Source organism: Chaetura pelagica, unplaced genomic scaffold, assembly GCF_000747805.2.
Source record: "Chaetura pelagica isolate M959 unplaced genomic scaffold, ChaPel_1.0 scaffold1124, whole genome shotgun sequence".
Classification (NCBI taxonomy): domain Eukaryota; kingdom Metazoa; phylum Chordata; class Aves; order Apodiformes; family Apodidae; genus Chaetura; species Chaetura pelagica.
This window is the reverse complement of record NW_009953094.1, coordinates 23,387-49,404: the sequence shown is the minus strand read 5'-3', so window position 1 is coordinate 49,404 and position 26,018 is coordinate 23,387. Positions and strand designations below refer to the sequence as shown.

At 36.4% G+C, this 26,018-nt stretch overlaps 1 protein-coding gene across 1 annotated transcript in view; it reads right to left on the bottom strand.

Moving 5' to 3' along the window:
- CNTLN (centlein, centrosomal protein) overlaps positions 1-26,018 on the bottom strand; it is a gene marked incomplete at its 3' end in the record, with an annotated part of 67,487 nt that overhangs the window by 25,789 nt on the left and 15,680 nt on the right. Inside the window, exons 4-6 of the mRNA XM_009997044.1 lie at positions 15,764-15,824; positions 10,076-10,199; positions 7,182-7,307 (exon numbers count right to left, since the gene is read on the bottom strand). Of these exons, the coding sequence (XP_009995346.1) occupies positions 7,182-7,307; positions 10,076-10,199; positions 15,764-15,824 (311 nt within the window). The remainder of the gene's footprint in view (positions 1-7,181; positions 7,308-10,075; positions 10,200-15,763; positions 15,825-26,018) is intronic.

Here is a 26,018-nt window from a genome sequence, read left to right as displayed (position 1 = left end):
ACACCAAAGTCTCTATTACTGTTTATTGCTTTTACTATAGAGCTGGTTTCCAGTAATGCAAAGTAAATATGCAAATCAATTTCTTACACAAAAATACTTGAGTCTTAGGAAAATTCTGAAGATTCCATGTCTGATCTCTATTCTCCTTGTGATTGTGCTTAAAAAAAGTAAATAGAACAATACCTCTTACACCAAATCATTCTGAATTCTTTATAAATTAGAAAAAGTATCTAAAACCATCAAGACAGATTCAACTTGTGTATGTATATGCATATTCTGCCTCATGCAGCTAGAGAGAACCAAGTAGTTCATCACAAAGATCATCTTGGATCACAATCAAGGTTCACTTAGATCCACACCGGAGTATCTGGAATTGCAGAACTGTACATTTTAAGAGTTCAAGAGACAGCACAATTATACAGAAACACTGCTTAATACTTAAATTGTAAAATATTATTTGCAGTCTTTGAAGAAACCTAATGTGTCTGCTTCCAAAATTCAGTTTCTGAAGTTCCATATGATATTAGCAAAGAGGAGATATACATAAACTTGAAAATATATTCTTTCCCTTCCAAAATCTGTATATTTAAGGAAAACAGGAAATTAGCATTGCATGTTAAATTCCACTCTTGCCAGAAAGCACTAAGCAGTGCTGCCCTTCCCTAATTCCCAGGAACTTCATAGAAGCTGTTGGGAGAGAAACCTATATTCATTACTCACTCATTACTCTCTTAATATAGCAGCCTGATAGCTTATGTTACTAGCTTTGGTGTGCCCTGGTGTCATAGATTGTAGGTTCACAGGCTTCTTCCTATGAACAGTCAGCACAGTTTTACAAGGCACAGTCCTGATACTTATATTTATTATATTTATATTTATATTTTTTATATATACATATATGTCTCTGGGCTGCTTGGATTTTGTACAAATACTTGCAGACAAGGAAAGCCTGATTAAATATCATTGAATCATAGAATGCAGGTTGGAAGGGACCTCAGGGATCATCTGGTCCAACCCTTCCAGGTGCTACTATAGATCATGTGAGATGGCTCAGCACCATGTCAAGCTGAGACTAAAAACTGTCTAATGTGGGGGGAATCTACCACTACCCTTGGGAGGCTATTCCAATGTTTGAGTGTCCTCATGGTGAAAAATTTACCTCTTGTGTCCAATCAGAATCTTCCCAGAAGCAACTTGTGCCCATTACCCCTTGTCTTTTTCAGGTGACTGTATGTAAAAAGGGAGCCTTCATCTGCTTGGTAGCCACCCTTTAAGTACTGGAACATGGTAATGAATTCCCCACAAATCTTCTCTTCTCAAAGCTGAACAAACCCAGATTTTCAGCCTCTCCTCATATGGCAGGCCCTCCAGACCTCTGATCAACCTTGTGGCCCTTCTCTGGACCCTCTCCAGCCTGTCTGCATCCTTTTTGTAGAGTGGGGACCAGAACTGCATGCAATACTCCAGGTGTGGTCTGACAAGTGTTGAGTAAAGCGAGATGATGACTTCTTGATCTCTGCTGGTGATGCCCTTATTGATGCAGTCCAGCATCCTGATGGCTTTCTTTGCCCCTGCAGCACACTGCTCACTCATGGTGAGCCTGTTATCCAACCAAGACCCCCACGTCTCTTTCCACAGGGCTGCTCTCCAGTCATGTGGATCCCAGTGTGAACTGCACTCCTGGGTTGTGTGTTCCCAGGTGCAAGACCTTACACTTCTCTCCACTGAACTCTGTAAGGTTTCTGTTAGCTCACTGTTAGTCTGCCCAGGTCATCCTGGATGGCAGCTCTCTCTTCCGGAGTGTCAGCCTCTCCACTCATCTTGGTGTCATCTTGGTGTCATCAGCAAACTTCATCAGGGTGCTCTTGATCCCAACATCCAGGTCACTTAGGAAGATGCTGAACAGCATTGGGCCCAATATCGATCCCTGGGGGACCACACTTGTGACTGGTTGCCAGTTTGAGGAGAAACTACTTACTTTCACCTTCTGGGTACAGCCTGTCAGCCAGTTGCCCACCCACCACACATATCACTTCTCAAGGCCATAACAAGTCAGTTTCTCCAGGAGGAGGCTGTGGGGGACCATATCAAAGGAGGTCCAGGTAGACGATGTCCACCGCTCGCCTTGCATCAACTGAGCAGGTCACTTGGTGATCAGGTTTGTCAAGCACAATTTGCCCCGGTAAATCCATGTTGGCTTTTCCCAGTCACGTACTTCAATTATTTGTGACTGTCCCCAGGAGGATTAGCTCCATGGCCTTTCCAGGGACTGAAGTGAGATTGATGGGGCTGTAATTACCTGGGTCTTCCTTTGAACCCTTCTTATAGATGGAGATGACATTAGCCTTCCTTCACTCTTCAGGGACATCCTTCAGTCTCCACGACTTCTCAAAGATTATGAAGAGTGGCTTTGCAATGACATCAGCAGCTCTCTCAACAGCCTAAGGTGGATGGCATCTGGGCCCATCGATTTGTATGGGTCAAGCTCCTGTAATAGTTGACACACCAGCTGTCCCTTCACTGACAGCGGATCAGTGTCTGCATCAACTTGGATTTCTGTTCCTGTGACCTGGGACCCAACATCACTGGTGAAGACAGAATTGAAGAAGGTCTTGAGGACTTCTGCCTTTGCAGCATTTTTGGTGACTAGTTCACCTCTCTTGTTTAATAATGAGCAAATATTATTCCTCTGTTTCTGCTTGTGGTTAACATAATATGGAAGAAAAAGAAAAAACATCAACACATCTGATTTCCATAAACACAGTAAGCAACCAGATTTGACTGTTAGCTACGATGCAGGAAATTACAAGATCTGGTGCACACAGGTAAGAAAAGTTCTAGAGACAAGCTTAACAATTAAAGATCATTACTCTCATCAGCTCTGACAGATTACACTCATTTGAAAACAATAATGTATTTGTTTCAAGTAGCTGACATGGTGCCTTGTGAAAATGTAACTGGCAGCTTGCTAGAAAAGAGGAAATAATTCTCTTCACAAAACAGGCCATGTAAGTTAATTATGCAAAAGCCCCTAAATGACTTCATGTGGCCTTTACAGTTCTGACTTCAGTCCTTTAAAAGTATCTTTTAAAAATGGCACCCTGTAGGATCAATAATGATGCTGTTTTCTCACATTTTAAATTCTTTGTAGTACTTTCCGCCAAAAAATGCAGTTTCAAGTTCTCACACTGGAGCCTAAGTGTCATTTACACTGAGCAATGATCAGTCCAGGCAGTGATCATGCTCTGTTGTCAGAACCCCCTGTGACCATCTACAGAATCTAGCTTCTAATAGTTTCAGTAGAATGAAAGGTGGTAATTTAGAATTACCAATCTTTTTATCCACCTCAAATCCAGAGAAATACATATACATCATTGGTTTAACCATGTTTGGCTTTGTAGTATAAAATTACTAATTTTAGTACAAAGTAAGAAAGACTGCTTAGCCCTTAAGTATTTTGCAGCAAGAAAACTGATATTTCCCAGCACTCCTAAAACTGAAGAACAAAATTATTGCTCTACAGAGACAGAACCTATGTCTGAAGGGCTATACTCTGTAGGTGACGCTTCTTAACACTGATGTAGCACGAATGCACTTTTTTTCCAAATTAATTTGGTACACGACACAGATTTTTGAGTTTAACAAAGACAGAAACTGGTGTGGTATTTGGATGTTGCACACAACAATGGAGGTTTACAAACTAAAAGTCTCTGATGACCAGATATTTCCTATTCAGCCAATGAGACCACCAAGGTGATCAAAACCAAATATTTTCAGCAGGTTCTCTATGAAAACCAAATAAAAAAACCCAAAATCAAACAACAACAAAAAAAGACACAAGAAGCAGAGCACTAAAGCCTAGGTTTGTGTTTCTTACTGCCACTATTCCAGATAAGTAAATTTAGCTTTCCTCTACCATATGCATTCAGATAGCTAGAAAAGGAAAGAAGAACAACATGCTGTTGCTGGTCCCAAGTTAGATTCCTGGCAACTGGCTGGAGAGATACCACTACACAGGGCATAGAACTGTTGCTTTGAATCTATGAAGAATAAGGAAAAGAAGAAATCATGGGGCCCTGTTTTTCTAAAAATGATAAAGCTGATAAGAAACCTCTATTAAACATCTAGTTTGCTACCAAGCTGGCAGTGATTCCACATATTTCAAAGAACCTGAGCGTATTTCCTGCATGGAGGACATGCACAGCTACTCAAGCACTCGCAGGGAAGAATGACTACCAAAGGTTCTATGAATGATGTGGCTATCTCTTTCACTTTATAAAGTTTTCTTTCTTGTCACTAGCTGCATATAATCACATCATAAGGACAACCAATTTCCAGTTAGCTGTGAGAAAAGATATGATGAAAGTCTTTATGTCTAAGAATGTACTACTTCAAATAATTCAGTGTTGCTGCTATCAATTGCTGGTATCAAAGATCTCCTACAAAGTAATCCAGAATTAAAGAAGTAAAATAGTAAAACTTCCACAATAGTTTATGTACAATCCCTCTAAACTATGCCTTTACAAAGCCTGCACATAATGGCCAAAGGGACGAGGTAACCTTATACTTTGGTAAACATGAATTTAATATGAAAATTACAAAGTAGTTTAAATTAGCTAGATTGCAATTAAGTAGCAGTTCAATTGGACACGCTACATACTAATTTACCGAGAATTTCAGCAAAATCCAAACAATACAGGTACAAAGATGAATCTACATAATGTGGAAGGATCTGTCTATCAATACAATTCTATATAAAGTAAAACAACACTTAGCACTTAGTAGCCAAGTTTAAAAATAATTTATCTTTCCTTCGTTTTACGCCATACTCTATTTATTAACTATCTATTTTCAGAGCAATATTAAAGACTCTTTATGTCACTGCTCTACCACTGGAAAGAAGAGAGGAAGAGAGGAAAGGAAGGGAGGAAGAAAGGAAAAATCTTCCTTATAGGTAAAACAAATAAACAAACAACAAATATTTCTGTTTTCCTAATGTTTCCTCTCTGGCCTCATCACTGACAGAAATTCTAAATATTTAAAGTTAAAATAGACTTAAACCAATATAAAATCCTTACACAGACACTTTTCTTTAAACAATGTTGCACTGGATTTGACTTATACAAGTTCTAAATCAAGCTAAATTAAGGAAACAACCAATTCGGTCTATCACATTAAATGTGACCTCAGGGCTAACCTGATTTACTTACAGTGCTTGTAAAATCACACATTTATGTAACTGATACAACTCTGTAGGCCGTGTCTTTATCCACAGACCTTAAGAAAGTAAGGATGCAATATCAAGAATTCCTATCCACAGACATAAAAAGTATACTAATATTGATTTTCTTCAGAAACTTAGCTCAGATCTTGAAATACTGACTTGCTTTAACAAATTAAAGACAATAGTTATTACAGACAGATGCTGAAAACAGATAAAAAGGACAGGCGTTACATGTTCAATCTTTCCTTAATTCAACTAATAATAAGCTATGTTTCCCATAAGGAGTAAAAAGCACCTAAACCCTTTACCTTAACGATCACAACGGTGCATTACTTTCTTACTAAGTACTATGAAAAATTTTAAGAACCCATTTTGACTTTAAAATTATGTATTTTGAAATGCTCAACTCTTTGCTCATGTCACTTTATCACAAGCTAGTCAGGGCCACTGATTTGCAATTTACTATGTATAAAAGTGTTCCCTATATATGTGACTGCACAGGAGACATAGAGAAACAGTCCAAGTCCACCAGCATTCAGGATGTGCACAATACATACGCAATCTCTTTTTCATGGCTTTGGGTGAAAAGCAGAGGCATACCTAACTACTCCTGAGTTACTGTTGCCTGTGGTGCACAGGTGGATTAGTGATGGAAGGAGAATTACAACTGCAATTATATGTATGGCAAGAAAGTGCTCCTTACTACATAAAAACCAAACCAAAACAACGAAGAAGATGTGGTAATTTGTTGTGATAGTTTCAAAACAGCAAATAAAGATGTGACAATGAAGTGATAAGCACAGGCACACAATTGTAACTGGTGGATATAAGAATATCCCATGCAACACAGCTACTGGCAATACTGTATGTAATATGCTAAAGCAGCTTATAGGTAACACAAGGATTTACATACTACTAAACAATTTGCAGCTGTTGAAATTCTGTGATAGCAGCCTTCATGGTATCTTCACAAAATCAGTTTACATTGTGATCCACTGGGAAAACATTTTCTTTAATGCTGACAAAAATGAATTCTGAATAAAAGTTTCTATGATGTCTTGATTCTTAAATTAAAAAAAATATAAATCAACTTGAATAACAGCAAGTGTTAAATACCAGCAAAGGGCTAATTATACTAACTTCCTTCTGTCTAGTATAAAAGGACATTTTCTTACTTTGCCTGGCTGAGTATAATAGCCTATGAATTATGAGATCAAAGTAGCAAACTGTGTGTTTTCTAAAGTAAGAGTTTCCTTCACCAAGTTTTACACTTACTACAGCTAAAAGAGCTGTGTGAAGGGATCAGCACTAAACCCAAAGGACAGGCTGTGCACAGCAAGAAAGAGAACAAATCCCTCGTGCTTTTTGCAGGTCACTACCAAGGACCATGTTAGCAGATCCACACCAGACCCTTAACAGGCAGCTCTGCTGCTACCAGTAATTAGCTTGGACAGCTCTGGCTCCAGGAGAAGCAGCAAGGCTACACCATAATGAGCTCAGCTGGGATTAGCAGGACAGGGCAGGGAACCAAGAGAGCTGAGGCATTCTGCATTGCGTATGTATCACTGAGATCAAACAAGGATGGCTGGCTAGGTTATCCCCTCACCACCTCATTCCAAAAATGAAGCACGGCAGTGTGTAAAATACAGGCTAATGAAGAGCGACACCTCCAACAGATGAGAGCCACATTAATTAACACAATCCCTAGATCATGGAATACAGTTTCTGTTAGTGCTAGCAAACTTGTAACTTGTCACTGATTTAAGAGGGGGGAAAAAAAGGGAAGAAAAAAAAGAGCTGATGTTTTCCTTTTCTGCTTTTGGTGAAAGATGGTTTTATCTTGGAATTATGCAAGAAATTCCTCTTTTGTGGCCTACAAAGCACTACCTGCAGAAAAAAAATAAATAAACTAGAAGAATGTGTCTTTATATAAACACGATTTAAGAAACAAACTTACTTTTCGATCAACAGCTTTTTGTGCTCCCTTTTGAAAAAAGCCAGTTCATTCCACCCAGCATCACAACCATCCTCACAAAGCTGACAGGGGTCAGTATGCTGGTATGTGCTTTTACCACTTTCAATCCTGTTTATGAATAAAAAGAGGTTGTTTGCTGTCAAATATTTACATTTTAGGACCAGAAGAATAAAAGCACCTTTGCTTTCAGAAAAAGTTTAAACTGGGGTAGCTGCTGAACATAAATCTTGTATGATGTATACATTTTGTGAGGCATAAAATCTTACATGTGCTATTACAGAAAAGTTCAGTGATGTAGTTTTAGACAGAAATTGTGCTAGTATGGCACCATGGCTCTGGCATTGTCACATGCACTCATTCTGTCAAAATCCCTTACAATAGTAGTATGAGAAAGCAGACTGTGAAATGGTCACACAATCTCTTAAAAAAAATATGGGAGAGCCAACAGCTGCCCTAATGCCCCTGAAAACCAAACTGGAAGTTGCATTAACACCCACCCTAAATTAAAGTGTTGATATACTGTCTCATGAGATAAAAAGCTATTGAATGCTAAGATGATGCATGAGGAAAAAGCATACCAAATTTAGAAGCACAGAAAAAGAAAATTAAAATATTCCACAGTTTCTGTAATTAAAATATTTTATGTATTTTAGTGATACAAGATATAAACATTGTTTTTAGAAATTTGCTGGGCATAGAAATAAACTCCCAAAGAATGTGCTAACCTGATAAGGCCCCCACCACCTTTGCAGTCATGTATGTCAGTGGAAGTTGTATGCACAATGACAGAGGAATTAGGTCTCATCAAGTACCATCACAATAACAGATTATAATCTATGAACGATCAGAAAGAATGTGGCCCTTCATCACATACAAAGGATCAGAAGTGCCACTTAAGTACTTGATACTGAGTTCTTAATGCATAAAGCTTTTTGAGATAACAAAATAACAGTGTAATGCATAACCATTTTCTTTCCTTTGCTTAAGCTTATTAAAAAGGAAAAAAAAAAAATCCCTTTTAGTGTGATGGTTTCATATAATTCTGTTCCGATGACAAAAATTATCAAAATCCTGCCATTTTCAGCTCATCTTAATTACAGGAAAAAGATGAACAAACAAAGCTTTAGTATTACACCTCTCCCAAGATCTACTTTTTCCAAATCCATTCCTGACAGGACACAAGCAAGTTTCATTTATTTTAAACAGAAACAGAAGTTGCTTTTGTCCCTTTTTCCATTTTCTTCCTTTTTTTTTTTTTTTTTTTGACTATCAGAACCAGAACACTTAAGTGTTTCACTGCATATCAAGTTTGATTTTACTGTCTTTATCTACACTGACTTTTTGTATTTATCTTTTCAGCCTGGTGTCTCAGTAGACTATGAATGCCGACTTTGCTTTAGACACAGAATTAAATTATATCATTGCAAAAAGTAACTACCACTCAGTATATTTCAGTAATTTCCAGCTTGCACCAAATTTAAAACAGTAACCTACAAGACAAAATCATCCACGCTATTCCTAAACGCACAAAACATTTTCATTATAATTTAAACAAAATTATTAATTATTTACGCTTTGATATTTAAAAAAAATCTTTCTGTACTAACAATGCCTGTAGCAGATTTGTTCTTTAACACTATTTTCACGCATTTTTTTTTTGTTTAAGACTAATAACTATTAAGGAAATGTCATAGTATTACAAAGCAATGCAAATCTACTCAGATAGACCAAGGCATTATTTATATATGAGGGACAGTTTATCATTCACAGTAGAACCCTTTATTTCACCCTGGACACTGAACGGCTACCAGTTTTTCAGCAATTTCTGTGAATCAGTTTTCAGTTAGAGAGAGATATAAAGTTTATATCAAGATTCAGCAGTATTGCTCTAATTAAAAAAAAAATAATAACTATTTTTATTAAAACACATATGTGTTTACTAAATGGTAGGTGCACATTTACGTCCTGCTAAAGCCACCAGGACTTAAGAACCTACTCAAATTACTGAAACACAGCTTGAAAAATTACCTCAGCGGCATCTCACAATTGAAGTAATAAAAGATGTCTTCATACCTCCAAATATGTCTCTTTACCAAAAATCCTAACTCTCTGCTAAGGAATTAAAAATAAATAAATATATATATTCTGCAGAAAATGTTCACTGTTCTGTATACAATTTAAGGGACAACTACACATAGAATATTATATGAAGAAAAACATATTATGCAGTCAATATCAGCATTTTAAATTTGGTGCAAATTTTGAGTCTTCTTTCCATTAATGAAGATGTATTACTGCAACATTTTTGTAGAATGATCAGAAACAATTGACTTTATAATTATTTAGCAGATGACATCACTCTGCCTTTCATGCACATATTTTTTGCTCCTCTGTTAAGAAAGGTATTCTAGGATTAGCTTCAGTTAAGGTTTAATTGCTATATGTTAAACAGGTTGTTATTTCTGCTTTGTATAAGGAATACAATTATTTTCTTAAACTATTTGAAATACAAGGAACAATTGTTCTATTATAGAAAATTAACAACATACACAGCCAACACATTAATCGACTGGGGATTTAAGCAAGCAAAAATAAGCAGCCCCAGCAGTACTGGACCCTATCCAGTACTCAGAGTCACAATGAGATCCTAAATGAAGTAAGCCCAGGTCTTAGCTCAATACATTTTATTCTGGCGTGCAACTGTAATTTTTCTTACATAAGGGGTATGCCATGAATGCTGCTTTAACAAAGGATAGTCTTGATCATCATGTAGTAGCTCCTTCCTCCAAATAAAATTCTCTTTTGAACACCTATATAATACTTCTTCGCAGACTTCTTGTTTAAGGGGAATGTTTTTAATGAGCTATGTAACTTACCTGCTATCACACTCTTCCCACTGCTTTAATTGCTCTTTTAGTGCTCTGTAGTTGGTCTGTAACATCTGCAGCCTCTCTTTGCGTTTTTCATGGGCTGCTCTTAGCTCATCAGTTTCTCGAGTCTGTATACCACCAAAAAAATAAAATGAGAGTTGGGTAAAATGTCAGAGACTTTCATATAGATCACATGAAACAAATGTTCTGTGTAAGTAACTATTAAAAGCCTCAGAAAACTAAACAGAAAGAACACAATCCCTGAGGGAAAATTTTTCCTTAGTGCTACTCTGGCAAATACTGCTAATTTGGCAAAATTTACTTAAATATTATTTCATGCTTCTCAGAAGTTTTTCAGAATTCATTATTAAAATGTCCATTTTCAACCTGTGAATGCATTGGCCTAATACACCTAGCAATATATATACTGAAAAGGATTGCTGGCACTGCCTTTACCTCTGAACTCCTTTTCTCTTTCTTTTTTTCCCATAGAAATCTAATCTATGTGTTTTCATTGAAAACACTAGCCTCACTGAAGTCCACATCAAAACACGTAAATTGAAATGGCTGCAGGATTTCCTCATGTACTCATTTATTTATGTGAATTTATATAACACCAAGACTTTGTCCTCTACCTCGGTAACAAACAAGAAATAAAAAAAAAATCTGCAATAGTTTTTATATAACAAAATAATATGAAAAAATGTACTCTTTTTAGAGAATGAAAAGTAAGATTTATACCACGGGATAACATCATGGAAGTTTAAAAAAAAAATAAAAAATTGCTCTGAAAAATTAGCATTAAGAGGACATTCCACAGTATAAAGCAAGTCAAATTCCAGCACACAGCAATAAAGAATTCACCAGACATTATCCTGCAGTAAAATTGGCTCTCAGTGCTTCATTTCCAGTTCAGTGGGAGCTCTGCTTGTAGGGTAACTAAAGAACATGTTCCTTAATATCTAAGTAAATCACAGTACTTTATTTCCAAGCATTTATTCCTCATATGTAAGGAGGGCTTTTCAGCATTAGTCAATAAATAAGATATACCAATAGCCAAAGCTGCAAGCAATAAAATCATGGGAAGGGTTTCTACAGTAGTGCTAACTACTAAGTACCTGGGCTGAGCTTGGCTTTTAAAACATAGTTCAACTTTCGTGATGCATACACAAAGCTGAAAAAATAGCAGCTAACACTTTCAATGCTACTAGACACAGAATTCTAAAAGTTTTCTTGAAGTGACTCATGTAAAAGAAAAGGCAGATTTAGGTATAGAAGCAGGTACTAAAGTGACTTTACTGTTGAATCCTTTCTCAAAGTAGTGATTTTTTTTTTTTTTTGAAACAAACTCTCAACTAGATACATTTATAAATTTAGAGTTACTTAGAATACTTTTGACAGGTTTTAAGTGGTTCATTTAAACACAAGTAGCAGGACAGTTCTATGACAAGGGACAGAGATTATTGCCAAGCTTTACTTGACACTACAATACCAATACACTATCCAATTACAGATGCTGGGTTTTTAAGAGATGTTCATGAAATCCTTGTTCTTAGATTGTTTGATATTGCTAGTGAAAAATTATCAAGTCCGATAAGGTACTGGAAAAAAGTATCTTCAGCATAAATCCTCAGAAGTTTACTAAATGCCCTTTCAGAGATGCAATCAAGTGTAGAATTTGGCCTTTCCTATTTATGAATCTACACTTTTATTACTGGTTACCTGACCCATTACCCGTTCAATTCCAATTATTCCCTTCCCTTATCAGTTGCTCTGCTCTCACAGAAACAGAAATTACACAATTAAATGTACTAATAATTCACTTCAATTCAATGATTAAGCACTTTAGAACCTGAAGAATAATAATCTCAGTTAGTTCCATCTCTCTCTGATTGAATTACATTATAATTTTAAATAAATTTACTGACTTTTACAGTTTTCTATATATTGACAGAAATAGCACAGAACAACCATAGAATCACAGAATCATTAAGGTTAGAAAAGATTTTCAATATCATCAAGTCCAGCCATTAACCCAGCACTGCCAAGTCCACCACTAAACCATGTGCCTGAGCACCACATCTACACGTCCTTTAAATACCTCAAGGGATGGTGATTCCACCACTTCCCTGGACAGCCTGTTCCAGTGCCTGACAACTGTTTTCAATGATGAAATTTTTCCTAATATTTAATGTAAACCTTCCATGGCACAACTTTTCTCTCATCCTATCACTTGCTTCTTGGGAGAAGAGACTGACACCCACTTCATTACAATCACCTTTCAGGTGGCTATACAGGATAAGGTCTCCCCTCAGCTTCCTTTTCTCCACGCTAAACATCGCCAGTTCCATCAGATGCTCCTCATAAGACATGTTCTCCAGACCCTTTACCATCTTTGCTTTCCTTCTACGGACATTCTCCAGCACCTCTATGTCCTTCTTGTAGTGAGGGGTCCAGAACTGAACAGAGTACTTGAGGCGAAGTCTCACCAGTGCAGAGTACAGAGGAACAATCACTTTCCTAGTGTGGCCTGCTGACCACACTATTGATGATACAAGCCAGGATGCTGTTGGCCTTCTTGGTCACCTGGGTACACTGCTGCTTCACATTCAGCCATCTGCCAACCAATACCCCAGGGTCCTTTTCGTCTGGGGAGCTTTCCAGCCACTCTTCCTCAAGCCTGTACCATTGCATGGGGTTGTTGGGACCCAAGTACAGGACCTGACATTTGGCCTTATTGAATGTCAGACAATTAACCTCAGCCTATCGATCCAGCCTCTCCAGGTCACAGGACCACAGAATTGTCACAGTTGGAAAAGATCTCCAAGATCACCAAGTCCGACTATAACCAATTGATAAATTTGATTTATAATGACTTGAGTAAAATTTGAAACACTCAGTTATTATAATAAAACTTCTTGTAATCAACTTTTGATTTACTATTTAAGTAATTTTTATTCCTAGGAAGCAACTGAGCATATTCCTAAAATTCACTGTAAACACAAGTAAATCCCATATTTAAACTTTATAGAAATTATTTGTCATTTAGAACAAAAAAAAATAATAAAAAAATCCAGCAGCTTTAAAATCTTCTCTAAGGCACTTGTTTCTGTTTCTTCTAGTTGCTACTTAATATTGTGAACAAAAATATTCTAGAAATCTGTATTAAGGATCTATGGACCCTCTGCAGAGCCTTCCTACCCTCAAGCAGATCAACACTCCCACCCAATTTGGTGTTGTCTGCAAACTTACTGGGGGTGCACTCGATCCCCTCAGCCAGATAATTGATAAAGATATTGAAGAAAAATGGCTCCTATACTGAGCTCCCTCTAGCAGTGCTGGATTTCCAGGATATTCTCCAGCTCTCCACTGAGATGCTATAGTACTTCCCACACAATAATGAAAGACCGAAAGATAAAGTCCAGTCTGCAGGAGGAAGAACCCAACCTCCTAGGAAAAAGGTCATGCTGTTATTTGCAGGCAGTTCAGGCAAGCCAGAATATTCTAATCAGTACTTAGAAATTTTCTTAAAATTGACCTGTAACAAGTTATGATACAGCAAATATTTAACTAAAATGGAATTTAAAAAAAATACTGATTTAATTCTTTGATTAGTGTTATACTGACAAGAAGTGAGGAACTTGACACTACGATTTTCCAAATTGTTACTGATTTTTCAGAAGGACTGATGGACGAAGTCACAATTTCATCTTCAGGATAGACAACATCAGTATGTTCATTGATAGAGCAAGAACATTTCAAGTAATCATTTAGTCAACAGCCAGCTTGAGGAGGTAATGGTGCAAGTGCCAGTTTGAAAATGTTGATCACATGCTTTATTCTTTGTTGGAAGCAATGCCTGAGAGGATTCATATAACAAGAAATCATACAATACCAGTAGAATTATTCTAATATTAATGTTATGACAGCTGGGTTCACCATCACAGTGGCAATAGCCTCACTGAATCCTGAAAGTAGTGCCACAACAGCTTTTAATATGTTGACCTGTGCCTCTACAGCTTCTTTTAAATCAATTAAAGCATGTGCCAAAGAAGCCAAGTATATTTTCAAGAGAAAATGCAAGGAGCTCATATATTCAGTTTCAGGAAGATATAAGGCTTAGTCCTTAAAGACCTCATGGATTAAGAGCTGTCATAAAGAGAGATCCCACACTTCCAACATAATAAAGCTGCAGATTCCTAAATTATGCTTTAATATGAAACAGAAGAAATTACAAAGGGAATTTTTCTTTTTCTTTTCACTGCTCTTGCCAGAAGAAAACAAAGAAACGTGGGGGACACTATCATTTAAGACAATAACCATACATGCTCATGTGTGAGCTTTGCTGCTAGGAGCAGTGCAGCTGTAGTCCACAGTGCCAGAATAATCTGTAGCATCGGTGTTTGGCAGGCCAACTAACAAAATGAAGGCCTGCCAAAGGGCCAGTCCTTGGGTAGAGATGGTAGAACATACCTTAGATTTCTGAATAGTGACAAAAAAACCCCAAAAACCAAAACCAAAAAAATCAATGTTTTGAGTCTCAGCAACAAAGAGTAAGATGGCTTGTAAGACTGAATTTGAAATCTAAATCATCTTTCCTGTACATGTACATGTGTTAAGACATTACATTAAACTCTCTAAAATATACAGAGTGATGAACTTTTCAATTTTTGTTAAAATATAATTCCCACTCACATTTTTTCTAAAATTGACTTATCACATATGAGTGCCTTTTAGCAGGAGGTCAGAGCTCAGGATTATGGTTTGTAGGACTCCCCGATTTTTTTCACTTTTATCACACCATGCTCAACATAGCCAGATCTGCTGTACACTACATCTACTAAAGTATCTTTCAAACACCATAACTGCACAAACTTATACAATGAAGAAAGGGGGAACGGTGAAGAGTATAAATTATAAAAAAAAATTAAGAAAACATTACTCAGTATCTGGGGATTTGCACTCTTAGGTGCAACTTTAAACCAACAAGCCATTCAAAAGGTACTATTTTTGTAGTAAAAAAATAAACCAAGAAAAATCTATAAAATGGGGGCAAAATAGGAAATTGTAATGCATACTCTATTAAGCTTTTTTACCGAGGGTGGGGAGGGCGTGTTATTTGGCTGTGGTTGTTGGTTTTTTTTTACAGAATTTGTTAGACCGACAGCTTCTGGTTTATAATTCTAAGAGGTAATTCTGATTCAAGTAACTAACTTCAGCGTTTTAAGATACTGGCTTCATCATGCAAAAAAAAAAAGAGATTCTTTGTATTTTCACCTTCACTTTATTTCTATAACAGTACATGAATTTCTCAGAATACACTCAGACACAAATTTTGAAAATTTATTTAACAAGCACGTATTATTGACGACAGTTCCAATTAGCCTTCTACGGCACTGCAGGAGTACCAAGACAAGACTCCTTGCAGTAAAAGAAAAAAGCAAACTAATGGAGAGTGCTCTCTTATGCTAACACACTTACAGTCCATAAAGATATGCGCATTTTGCATTTTTAAAATGTCTGTTTATTTTGGTATATCTTCATCTATGCAAGCTTATAGCTAGGGGGGTGGGGCTTTTTTGTGTTTTGTTGGGGTTTGTTTTGTTTTGTTTTGTTTTTTAATATTCACCTTTAGCTGTAGTGTCTTCTCTAAGTTTTCAATCTTCCTTTCAGCTATTTTAAGCCTCTTTAGCTCCTCTGACTCTCTAAAAGAGCTCTTTGGGGACAGAGACCTTGAACGTTTCACAGGTGGTTCCTGGAGAATAAAACAAGGACATGGTTGAGCTAGTTGGAACACCGGATTATGAAAGACATGCAGAATTAAAGAAGAAGTAATTTTGAATACTAATAATGAATTATATAAAAAAAAAAAATCTGCATGGAATACCAGAGAAATAACAAGCAGAATTACCACAGCGCTACCACTAAAGGTTTCTCTGTGACTCGTTAATGAGAATATTCATTTACATTTACATTGTTTCTTTCAGAATAATGATGTCCCATTAGGGAAGACTAAAGGGTTATAGACTCAGAAATGCAAGAAACCTCATTACAAAGGAGGGGATAGAGGCTGGTCTAATTGCTCTATAAGGGTCCAAGGTTACACTTGATAGGACAACCAGAAACAAGAGGGAAAGGATTTTTTTCCCTTTGAAATAGTTTAACACACTGTGAAGTTGAAGGAACAATATGCTTGAGGAATATAAATACAACAGACAGTAGATCTTATACCATAATGACCATATGGTCATTAACTATAATGTGACTAACTAGAGACAAGAATATGTGTTTATATTATGTACAGCTTCATATAGCAATCTGGAGAAAGAATATGCAAAAGTAACACTTAAACTGGGCGGCTTTCTTGTTCATTCTAAGTCATATGACCTTATCACAAAGCAAGACAGACCTCATGAAATTAGAACTTCTGATTTTCTGAATAACTTTGGTTAAGGACAGTTATACTAAAACACACTTAACAGTGATAAGGTAAAATGCTATTGCTTAAACACATAAAGTCAAACAAAGTCTTAAGATTATCATTATTCTGGATGCATGCTGCCATTTTTGCTGTAAAATAACTGATCTACAAAAAAAGGAATTCAGGTTAAAGTCTTCCTGTATACTACATATTTCAACACTTTTACTATTCCATTAAATTGATTTAATATTAAAAGAAATCTTAATTAGCAACTGCTATTCTTTTTCTTTGACCGTTACCTTTCAGTATTAAATGTTTACAAGACACTGCATACCACACTTCCACCTTAAATCATATGGGTTTCCAGAAAGGAGAAAAAAATACCATTAAATAGCAGAAAATAATAGTACTATAGATAATCGAGAATTAAAATATTGCCAAGGTGCTTTTGTCATTTGGTTTTGAGTTTGTTTTGCTCCTGAAATGTGCTTGAATGAGGTTGGAAAAAAACCCCAACCATAAACCAAAGCTGATGTCTAGAAAGAATTATTGTACATTTAAAATCTGAATGTCAAATGGACATCTTTTGTATATTCCTGTCAGTTCCTTTATATAACAGAATAAATTAGGAGGCAGTTTTAATGAACATTTAAAGCAATATTTCCAAATTTAAGTTTTTATATTGCCAGTGTAACATTTTAGTGACTAAGAGCAAATCTCTCTGAAATAGTAAGGTTACTGATTTTCTTTTTTTTTTCCTAGTAATTTTAGTGGAGATATCAAAAAAAGTTTACTTCAGTTAACAGACGCTCGTATCAGTAAGAAAATATTTTAACATTGCACAAAACCAAACTGATCCCTTTCAGGTGCTGAAGCAGAATGTCCCAAGATCAACATAGCAAAAACCTACTAAGCTCCAAAGGCCCAGATTTCTTGAATGAAACCAAGATCTTATATAAAATTATTATCTTCCAGACTTCCTAATTGTTGCACACCCATACTATGAAACATTGTTGCTTTCCTAAAAATCCAGAATGCATTATATTTCAAGAAATGTTTCATAGCTAACCACTGTTTACAGAAGACTGGGAAAATTAATTTATCTGAAATCACAAATAAAAGGTCAAAGCACTGCATTAGTGGTCTAAAAGAAGGACACCAAAGGAAGAGCAGAGGAACAAACAGCACCAGACTACTAAAAATAACTAGGTAAAGAGACTCTACAGAGGAACAGAGAAAAAATGCAAAAAATTTAAATAATAAAAATTCATAGTCTTGCTGTTTTAATCAAAGGTGATCAGATACAATGAGCACACAGATTTTATATGTAGCTATCTGGGATTGCACAGTGAATCTTTTCCAAAGGACCAACATATGGAACAAATTAAGAAAAACTAACTATTCATGGACAGGGAAATAATTCCTTGTAAGAGGAATAATTATAAAATAATTTGTGATGTTGGATTAAGAGGAATTCTATTGTTTGAGCATGTTTTCACCTGTTTAGTGATGAGACTAGAGCTGGTTCTAGGCTTTACAGCTGCACATAGGTAGTTCAATGGCAGTCATTGCTAAGAAGGCAAGTACTTTAATTTTCCTACCAATACAAAAACATATTGTAGTTTTCATTTTCTAGGTCTGCTTCAAAACTCAGTTTTGAATGTCATCAGAAGATGACATCTGTAATAACCTTCTCAAAACTGCAAACCTTGCTGCTGCTGCAGCTACCAGGTTTAAGCATTTAATTCTTAATCCAATCCTTGATTTGTACAGTAAATTTAGACATACATGTATGAAATGTATTAAAATGTATTAAATGTATTATATGTATAAACAAATTGCAGTGTTTTAAGCATTTCCTAAATATTAAGGAGTGAGAGAAGTCCAGTTTTAAGAACAAAGAATGTTAATCCAATCAGTAAAGGGTAACAATAGTAGATATTTCATCAAATGATCCTAAAATATAAAAGATTAAGCAGAATAGCAAAGAGACAGAAATTATCAGATTTTGTAATATTAAGAGATATTAAACTTCTTGAAAGAAGATTTAATGTAAAGAAACTTCTATATGAGACACACATTAACTTCTAACAGAGGTACAGTGAGCAGAAAAGATGCCTCTTCTAAACAACCTTCTGTTATCCATACGCATCATAAAAGGCTCTACGGGGTGAAGCTGGAATTAAGTATGTTTTGAATTCAACAGCTCTTGAATACAACAGGTTTTGTGTTGGATGGAATCCCAAAACAAATCAATAAAAACATAAACAAGGGAAGCCAAAACTCATACCGAAATGGCTTGGAGAACTTTCCTGCACACAGAGATCAAATCAATGTCTGCCAGGATTCAGCAGTGAAGACAGTGGGTAGAAATCTTCATGTTTTTTATGAGCTGAAGAAACAAACTTTTCTGAAGCTGAACCAGATACAGGTAGCATTTTTTGAAGATGAAAAATGGCAAATTCTTGATTCACTATGTTTCAACATGAACTTCACCAGTACTGCAAGTTTACTCATGCCTTTTAATATCTTGACAATATAAACTGTAGGATGAAGAATGCTATAGGATGTATATAAGTAAGAAGAAATTATAACTCCCACGCATCATACAGTGCGAAAGCTGAGGCTGTGTTACTGAACCAGCCAGCAGACAACGAATGGCACTTTAATTACATAAGAGAAATCATACATAGTTCACAAAGCTACAAAGTTTAAGCTCTAGAAAGAGCTCTAGGAAGATCAAGCAATTGATTCCTAAGTCTTCATAAAAAAATGGCATTCAGCTGTTTCTATCCATACTCACTTTACACAGAGACTGGACTATGAGGGTTACAGTTGCCTCTTAAGAACATACCTAATATCAAGAAAAAATTACACAAGTGCACATTTAATAAAGCTTTAAACCACTATATATTGTGCATCACAGTAAAGTTTTTTCTATTTCTGCATGGCTGTAGGCAAGGGATTTGAATTTCAGCAATTCACAAAAAACACTAGCCTATAGATGCATTTATATCTTTGCATTCTGCAGAACCAAATATAGGTGGAAGCATACTGTCATGTGGCCACACATCCCATTTTATCACACTGGTGGCAAATTTCTGTTTTGTCCCAGGCCCCTCTTTTTAACATCTTTACAATTATTTCTTATTTCAAAATCTTTGGCTTTTGAGAGCAGAAAGAATTTAAAGCAGTGTCATTCACAGAGTCACAGCATTACTGAGGTTGGAAAAGACCTCTAAGATCGTCAAGTCCAGCCTATGACCTAATGCCACATTAGCTAGACCATGGCACTAAGTGCCACTTCCAGTCTTTCCTTAGACACCTCCCGGGATGATGACATCCCTGAGAAGTCCATTCCAATGTCTAATCATCTTCTCCATGAGGAAGTGCTTCTCAATATCCAACCTAAACCTCCCCTGGAAAAGCTTCGGGCCATGCCCTGTCACTAGTTGCCTGGGAGAAGAGTGTGACCCCCAGATGACTACAACTTCCATTCAGGTAGTTGTAGAGAGTGACAAGGTCCTCCCTGAGTCTCCTATTCTATTCTTATTTGTTCTTTATATCCTGGGAATGCATGCAACCTGTGGGGGGAGGGAAGAGGAGAGAATGAAGGGTTAACATAAGAGAGTCTTTGTAATGCCAAAAGGACCACCACTGTAAAAAACAAGAACTGTATATCCAACATGTTCTTCCTAATGCTAATAATTTCTGTCATTAATACTTTTGTCATAAAAGACTGAACAATGAGGTAATGGGAAGATATTTCATTGCAAGGGGAAATCAGTAAAGAGAGTAGCACTACCTTTTCTACTCTAGCCGTATATTTTGTGATCCTAAAGCCAGAATGTTTCTATAATTTGCCTTACTGTCTCACCTAAATACGAAGGATTTGTAGCCTGTCAATTCAGTTCCCAAAAGTTTGAACAGATGCTGCGTTCACATGTGAAAAAATGCACATATCAAACAACTCTGAGTATTGAATGAGCATGACCAGGATCTACTTACCAAAACAGGAAAAGACTGTCAAAAATGGGTTTTAAAAGTTTGTATTTACTTGTTTCGATGTGTTATTTTACTCAAGGTAGTGTAATTACTTTATTCCTGACACAGTGATCAGTTCATTACAAACACAGTACTCTCTTTAACTTATTTGGACGAAACAAGACATTACATTGTGGTGGGTTAACCTTGGCAAAGGGTTGAACACTCATCCAGCTGCTCACTTACTGTCCTTCCTCAGCAGAACAGGGGGAGAAAATAGGATGAAAAAACTCATGGGTTGAGACAAAGAAATGAAGATTGCTTACCATTCACCGTCATGGGCAGACTTGACCCAGTGAAAGTTAATTGAAGTTATTGTCAAGTAAAATAAATTTGGCTAGTAAGAAATCAAGAAAATATTAAACCTACACCTTTACCCTCACCCTACTTTGAGGCTCAACTCCACCTTCACTCTTGACTCTTCTACCTCCTACTGAGCAGTGCAGTGGGATAGGGAATGGGGGGGTTACAGTCAGCCAGAAACAGCTCCTCTCACCCTTTCTGTCCTCCTCACACTTTGCTCTTGATCCAGCATGGGGCCTCTCCATGGCCTTGAGAACTACTCCATGGATTCTCCATAGGTCACAATTCCTATCAGAAGAAACTATTCCAGCATGGACTGCTCTCCACACACTCTGGTTTCTGAGGAGGTATACCTGTAGAGTGGACTTATCCACAAGGAATGCTTCCTTGATACAGAAATCTCTACCAAGTTTTTCACACTCTCTATAATCACAAGGGAAAAAAACCAAAACAGATGAGGAAAAGGCTGAACACAGGAACCATCACTTCCACTTATTTAATAAATCAGTTCTAGTATTAGATTTATATATGGATCTATTTCATTATCTACAGTTTGTAGCTGTTGGTTACCTGGTGCCCAAATTTAACAGCAAGTCATAATAAAAAAGGTAGTCCAGCACTATACAAAGTAATAAAAAGTTGAAAGCATAAACTTCTAAAGGACATTTTTGTCAGTCATCATGTAAATAAATATAATATCATACTTTAAAAATAAAGAATTTGAAAAAAATATTTTTCACTTACAAAATTATTATAATAACCATTTCTAGTTTTCTCATTTTCCTTCGAGGGAAAGATGGTCTTTCTGGTACATACCACAAAATACTCGATAAATATTCATTTCAACAAACCTACGAAGAATTTATCCTTCAAATATTTCATTTAATTAATAATCCCTTATTCAGTATTTAATAAGGTAAAACCTTCTACTCCCATCAGCTATTTAAACAAGTCTTTGGCAGATAACACAAGAACCATTCAAACAAGCTTCCAGAATTAAAAGCAGCATCAACAGATATTAAAATTATTATGTGGACCCTTGAGCAAAAATGTTTGTCTTTACCATCCTGACTTAGACACAAATACATGAGACAGTAACACTATCCTACCTCATGCTTTCTTTCGGTCCTTTTCTTGTTGCTTTCCAGAGTATTTGTAGCATACAAATTATGCTCTGCTAAGTTAAGACTTGTTTTTTTCAATTTTTCCTGTAAAAGCTTGATTTCTGATTTTTGCATTGCAATAAGACACTCTAACTCACTTACAGAAGGCTGTTGAAATACCTAGAGAATGACAGTACAGTTACATTTCATTAATAACAAAAAATTATAAGCATAACAAATAATTTAGATAAAACTGTCTAGAAAAATACATTCCCAATATTACAGCAATGTGGGAGCAGTAAGTAATTCTGCTTTTGTAAATGACTCATGAATCCATACTCAAAACCAGACCTCAAGGTGTTAACTAAATATTTCATACCACCACCACCACAATGTCCAAATCCAAGTTTGCAGTTTTAACAGTGGTGCTTTCATACAGACACTTCTTTTCTGCAGCAACCTATTCTACTATGGTACTTTTTATCTCAGATGCTGTAAAAATGACTTAACAAAATATTTTATCACCTATTTGTGGTGAAATTTCAAGTTGATAGGTATCAGTCACCTACCAAATGTGAGAAAAAAACCAAAACAAACCACAAAACTTTACTACATATTCTGCCATTGAAGATAATCTTAGTTAAAAACTGTCCCTGAAAAATACCTCTATAATACACATCTTCAACATGTATCCACTATATCCACAAACTCTGACGCAGAAATGTTGTAGTTGAATTGAAAGCTTACAAAAAAAATAGACAGTAATTCTAGATCACAGTGTTACACAAGGCAGTTAAGCAATTTCATGAAGCCACTGAATTCCAGGGCCCTTCCCAGTTACCAATTCCTTCACAGCAATTCCTTGGCACAATAAAATACTGCCGCACACCACTCACCTTGGCCCTGTTACAAAACCTGTTCAGAGCAAGACACATTTTCATTGGTACCAGCTACCTTTAGGTCATATGCCTGATGTCAAATAGCAGACTCGTGTGTATACATGATCAAGAATGGTCAAGTTACCATGGCTTGATAAATTACTGCTTGTCAGCTGAGTTTTCATTAGCCTTCTGTGATCACACCTCACTGCATTAGAACCACAAGACAAAATGTGTTACCTTAGCATAAGCAAAAGCAATACACCTATTGTGGCAGCCTATGGTAATCACAAAGTGAAATGCTTTAGCTCAAACCTCCTCCACAGTGCTTTAATGCTGGGGACAGACATTCAACCTGCAACAGCTGTGCCAGACAAAGATAATATAATTCCCAGATGGCCAACGTGTCCAGGCAGATGGAGGTTAGCATCCCAACACTATCACTGAAAAAAAGGGATGGTGGAGCCCCCTCTCTAATCAACTGCATAAATAAAAGGGCAGGTTAGTTTAAAAAGTCAATCCAAGTGGATAAGCTGACCCAGCTGATCCTGTATTGCCCTGATTAGGGCAAACTGATAAAACCGCTATTGCCAGTGGTGCTCTGACAGCAATGACAAGCAATTACAAAACAATGAAGTCTTCAATCAACAAAGCTTGACACAGAAGACAACTTCCTCAAGACTGATTAGAAGTTTAATTTTATGCATACTTTCTCTAATTAGTAAACTTCTGACAAACTGACTTGCTGGCAGCTGTTGAACATATTCTTAAGACAAACACTTATTTCAATAGAGAAAAAAAGAATTTGGTACAATTATTACTTTTTCCTCCTAGCTCAATTACTGGTATGCCCCAAGTAAAACAAATCAGATACACTGACAAAAATCAGGAAAGGCAGTGGAAAAAATAAACCTGCAAAACAACACCTGTCCAACTTCATACCAAACAAGAAATGAGATGATCCAAAGTTGATAAAAATTAAGCAAGTAAACACCCTAGTGAGCTGGTAAATTTTAAATCTCTTCCATTATTTATAAATATTCTTCTACCTTTTCTAGCCTAGAAGACATTGTTTACTAAAGTATGAAGAGAATTTTTGAACATGAATTTTTAAGACGTGGAAAGAGGTCTTTGAAAGACAAAAAGCTGGATGAAATGTCTCTGGTCTTTCTTTTCAGATTCCTGTCTATTTAAGTTTATATTACCACACTTTTATGTTCCAGGTGTCCTTGGTTAAGAGGAAAAAAATCACCAAACCCCAAATTATTTAGTGAAAAGACTTGGCTGCTATGGGAACCTCATTTTCTTCTGTATAAAACATCACACTATGAACAACTCAGAGTTCTAAGATTTATTGATGAAGAAAAAAGGGCAATTTCATCAGATCCCCGGAAAGAAATGTCTCTTTCCTGGCTTTTCACTGTCTAACTTTGTATCTGAACTTTTCCTCGTAATCTAAGGACTAAGCGAAATATTACAATAGTAAGGCCAAAGTGGAAAATAATTTGGACTAGAATGGAGTTCTAACTTAAAAATCCTGTTACTATTAGATAAACAGCACAGTATTTTGTTCCATGACTGCAGAAAACATTCAAAATTCAAGCCTTGTATGAAGAATGTAGTACAATTTCATAGTAAAGATCAGAAATGTTCAATCTAGAAAACTAAAAACAAGGCAGCACAGCCTCTGTTTCAAAATAATCATTGTAGATCTTTGATCTTACAAATGGAAATAGCAGGCTCACTTCAACCAAGAGTTCCATGGTGGCTCACCTCCTAAATCAGTTCTGAATCCTAAACCTAAATTTGCCACAAGATTATTGTTTCAGTATACACAAAACATTGAGCCTCTTCATAGTCTATCCCTCAACATGTTGAGTGCAGCAAATGAACAGTTTGCCTCAGATTTAAGCATCTTAGATTAGATGCAACCTACATTACAAAGTCTATCATAGCAGAATAATTGTTTCTTCTTTCACTTAGCAAAATCTGTTTATATAATATGCTATTTATCACAACAGTTTTTTCAGACTGAAACTCAATTTAATGTGCAAAACATATATTCGAAATATATGTCACAGTGTTACTGATGTTTTAAACAACAAATACAATCAAGAAAGTATTTATTTCTGCCAAGCACTTCTCTCACTCCTAAGTTTATATGTCTGTTCAAAGTCAAACATAGCTCTTATTTTCTTGAAGCATTAATCAAGATGAAGCATAAGCATCGTATTCACCACAAAGCTTTACCACTAGGGGAGCCACCCACAGGCTATTTAGGGACGGAAATCCAATGCCACCTCTTCGAGGCCACTATTGTCAGAAACCACAAACAGTACTAAACAGGATGGAGAAAATAAAGCTATGCTACTCCATAATTCTATTCTGCATGACTTTCCTGAACCAGTAAAAGAGAGCAAGTGTCAAGGGGATGGATACCTGAGAGCTTCAGAGCTAATAACTCAGCATTCTTTGTACTGCTGCTCACCCTCAACTTGCTCAGCACAAAGCTGTTCTAACAGAGTACCAAAACCATTGGCTAGGAGACAAAAAAGTCTGCACAGTCTTTCTGCAACCAGATGTAAGCTCACTCTTGCTTAAACCACAAACTGGCCAACAGATACCCAGTGGCTTAGTAAAGGCTAAAATATCTTTTCTCTTAGCAACTTATCAGAGTTTACACTTCCAGCTCAGACTAGAAGAGGTGTGCACACCTTTGCCAGAGTATCTTAAGTTTAGAAACAGCATTTTTTACCTACAGCAACCAATTGGCCTATGACCCAAAATTCTCCAGTCCAGCTCCAGGAATCCAGTGTCATATGCCACAAAAACCATGATGCACAAGACATCCAGAAGGAGTTTATACATCAGAAATAAGAATAACTTCCCAAGTTTCCTCTTTTTCTGCTACTGAGTCAGCTACTTGTGCAGTTAGGTCAGAGGCAATGCTCACCTTGCAAGCATCTCTTGCAAGCTCCTTTTTTTTACAGCTTTGATTCCCAGTCATCAAAGACTTGTATCTATTGCACATACTGCACATACTTCTAGGAACCAATAACAAACTGTTGAAGAACCACTTAGCCAGCCTGGACCTTGATCTCATATGCCCACCAGTTTCTGAAAATGCCTAAAAGCCAATGAAAAGGTTTCCACCACCCACCCTAATAGCATTTATGCTTGGCATATTCCAAAATCCAAAT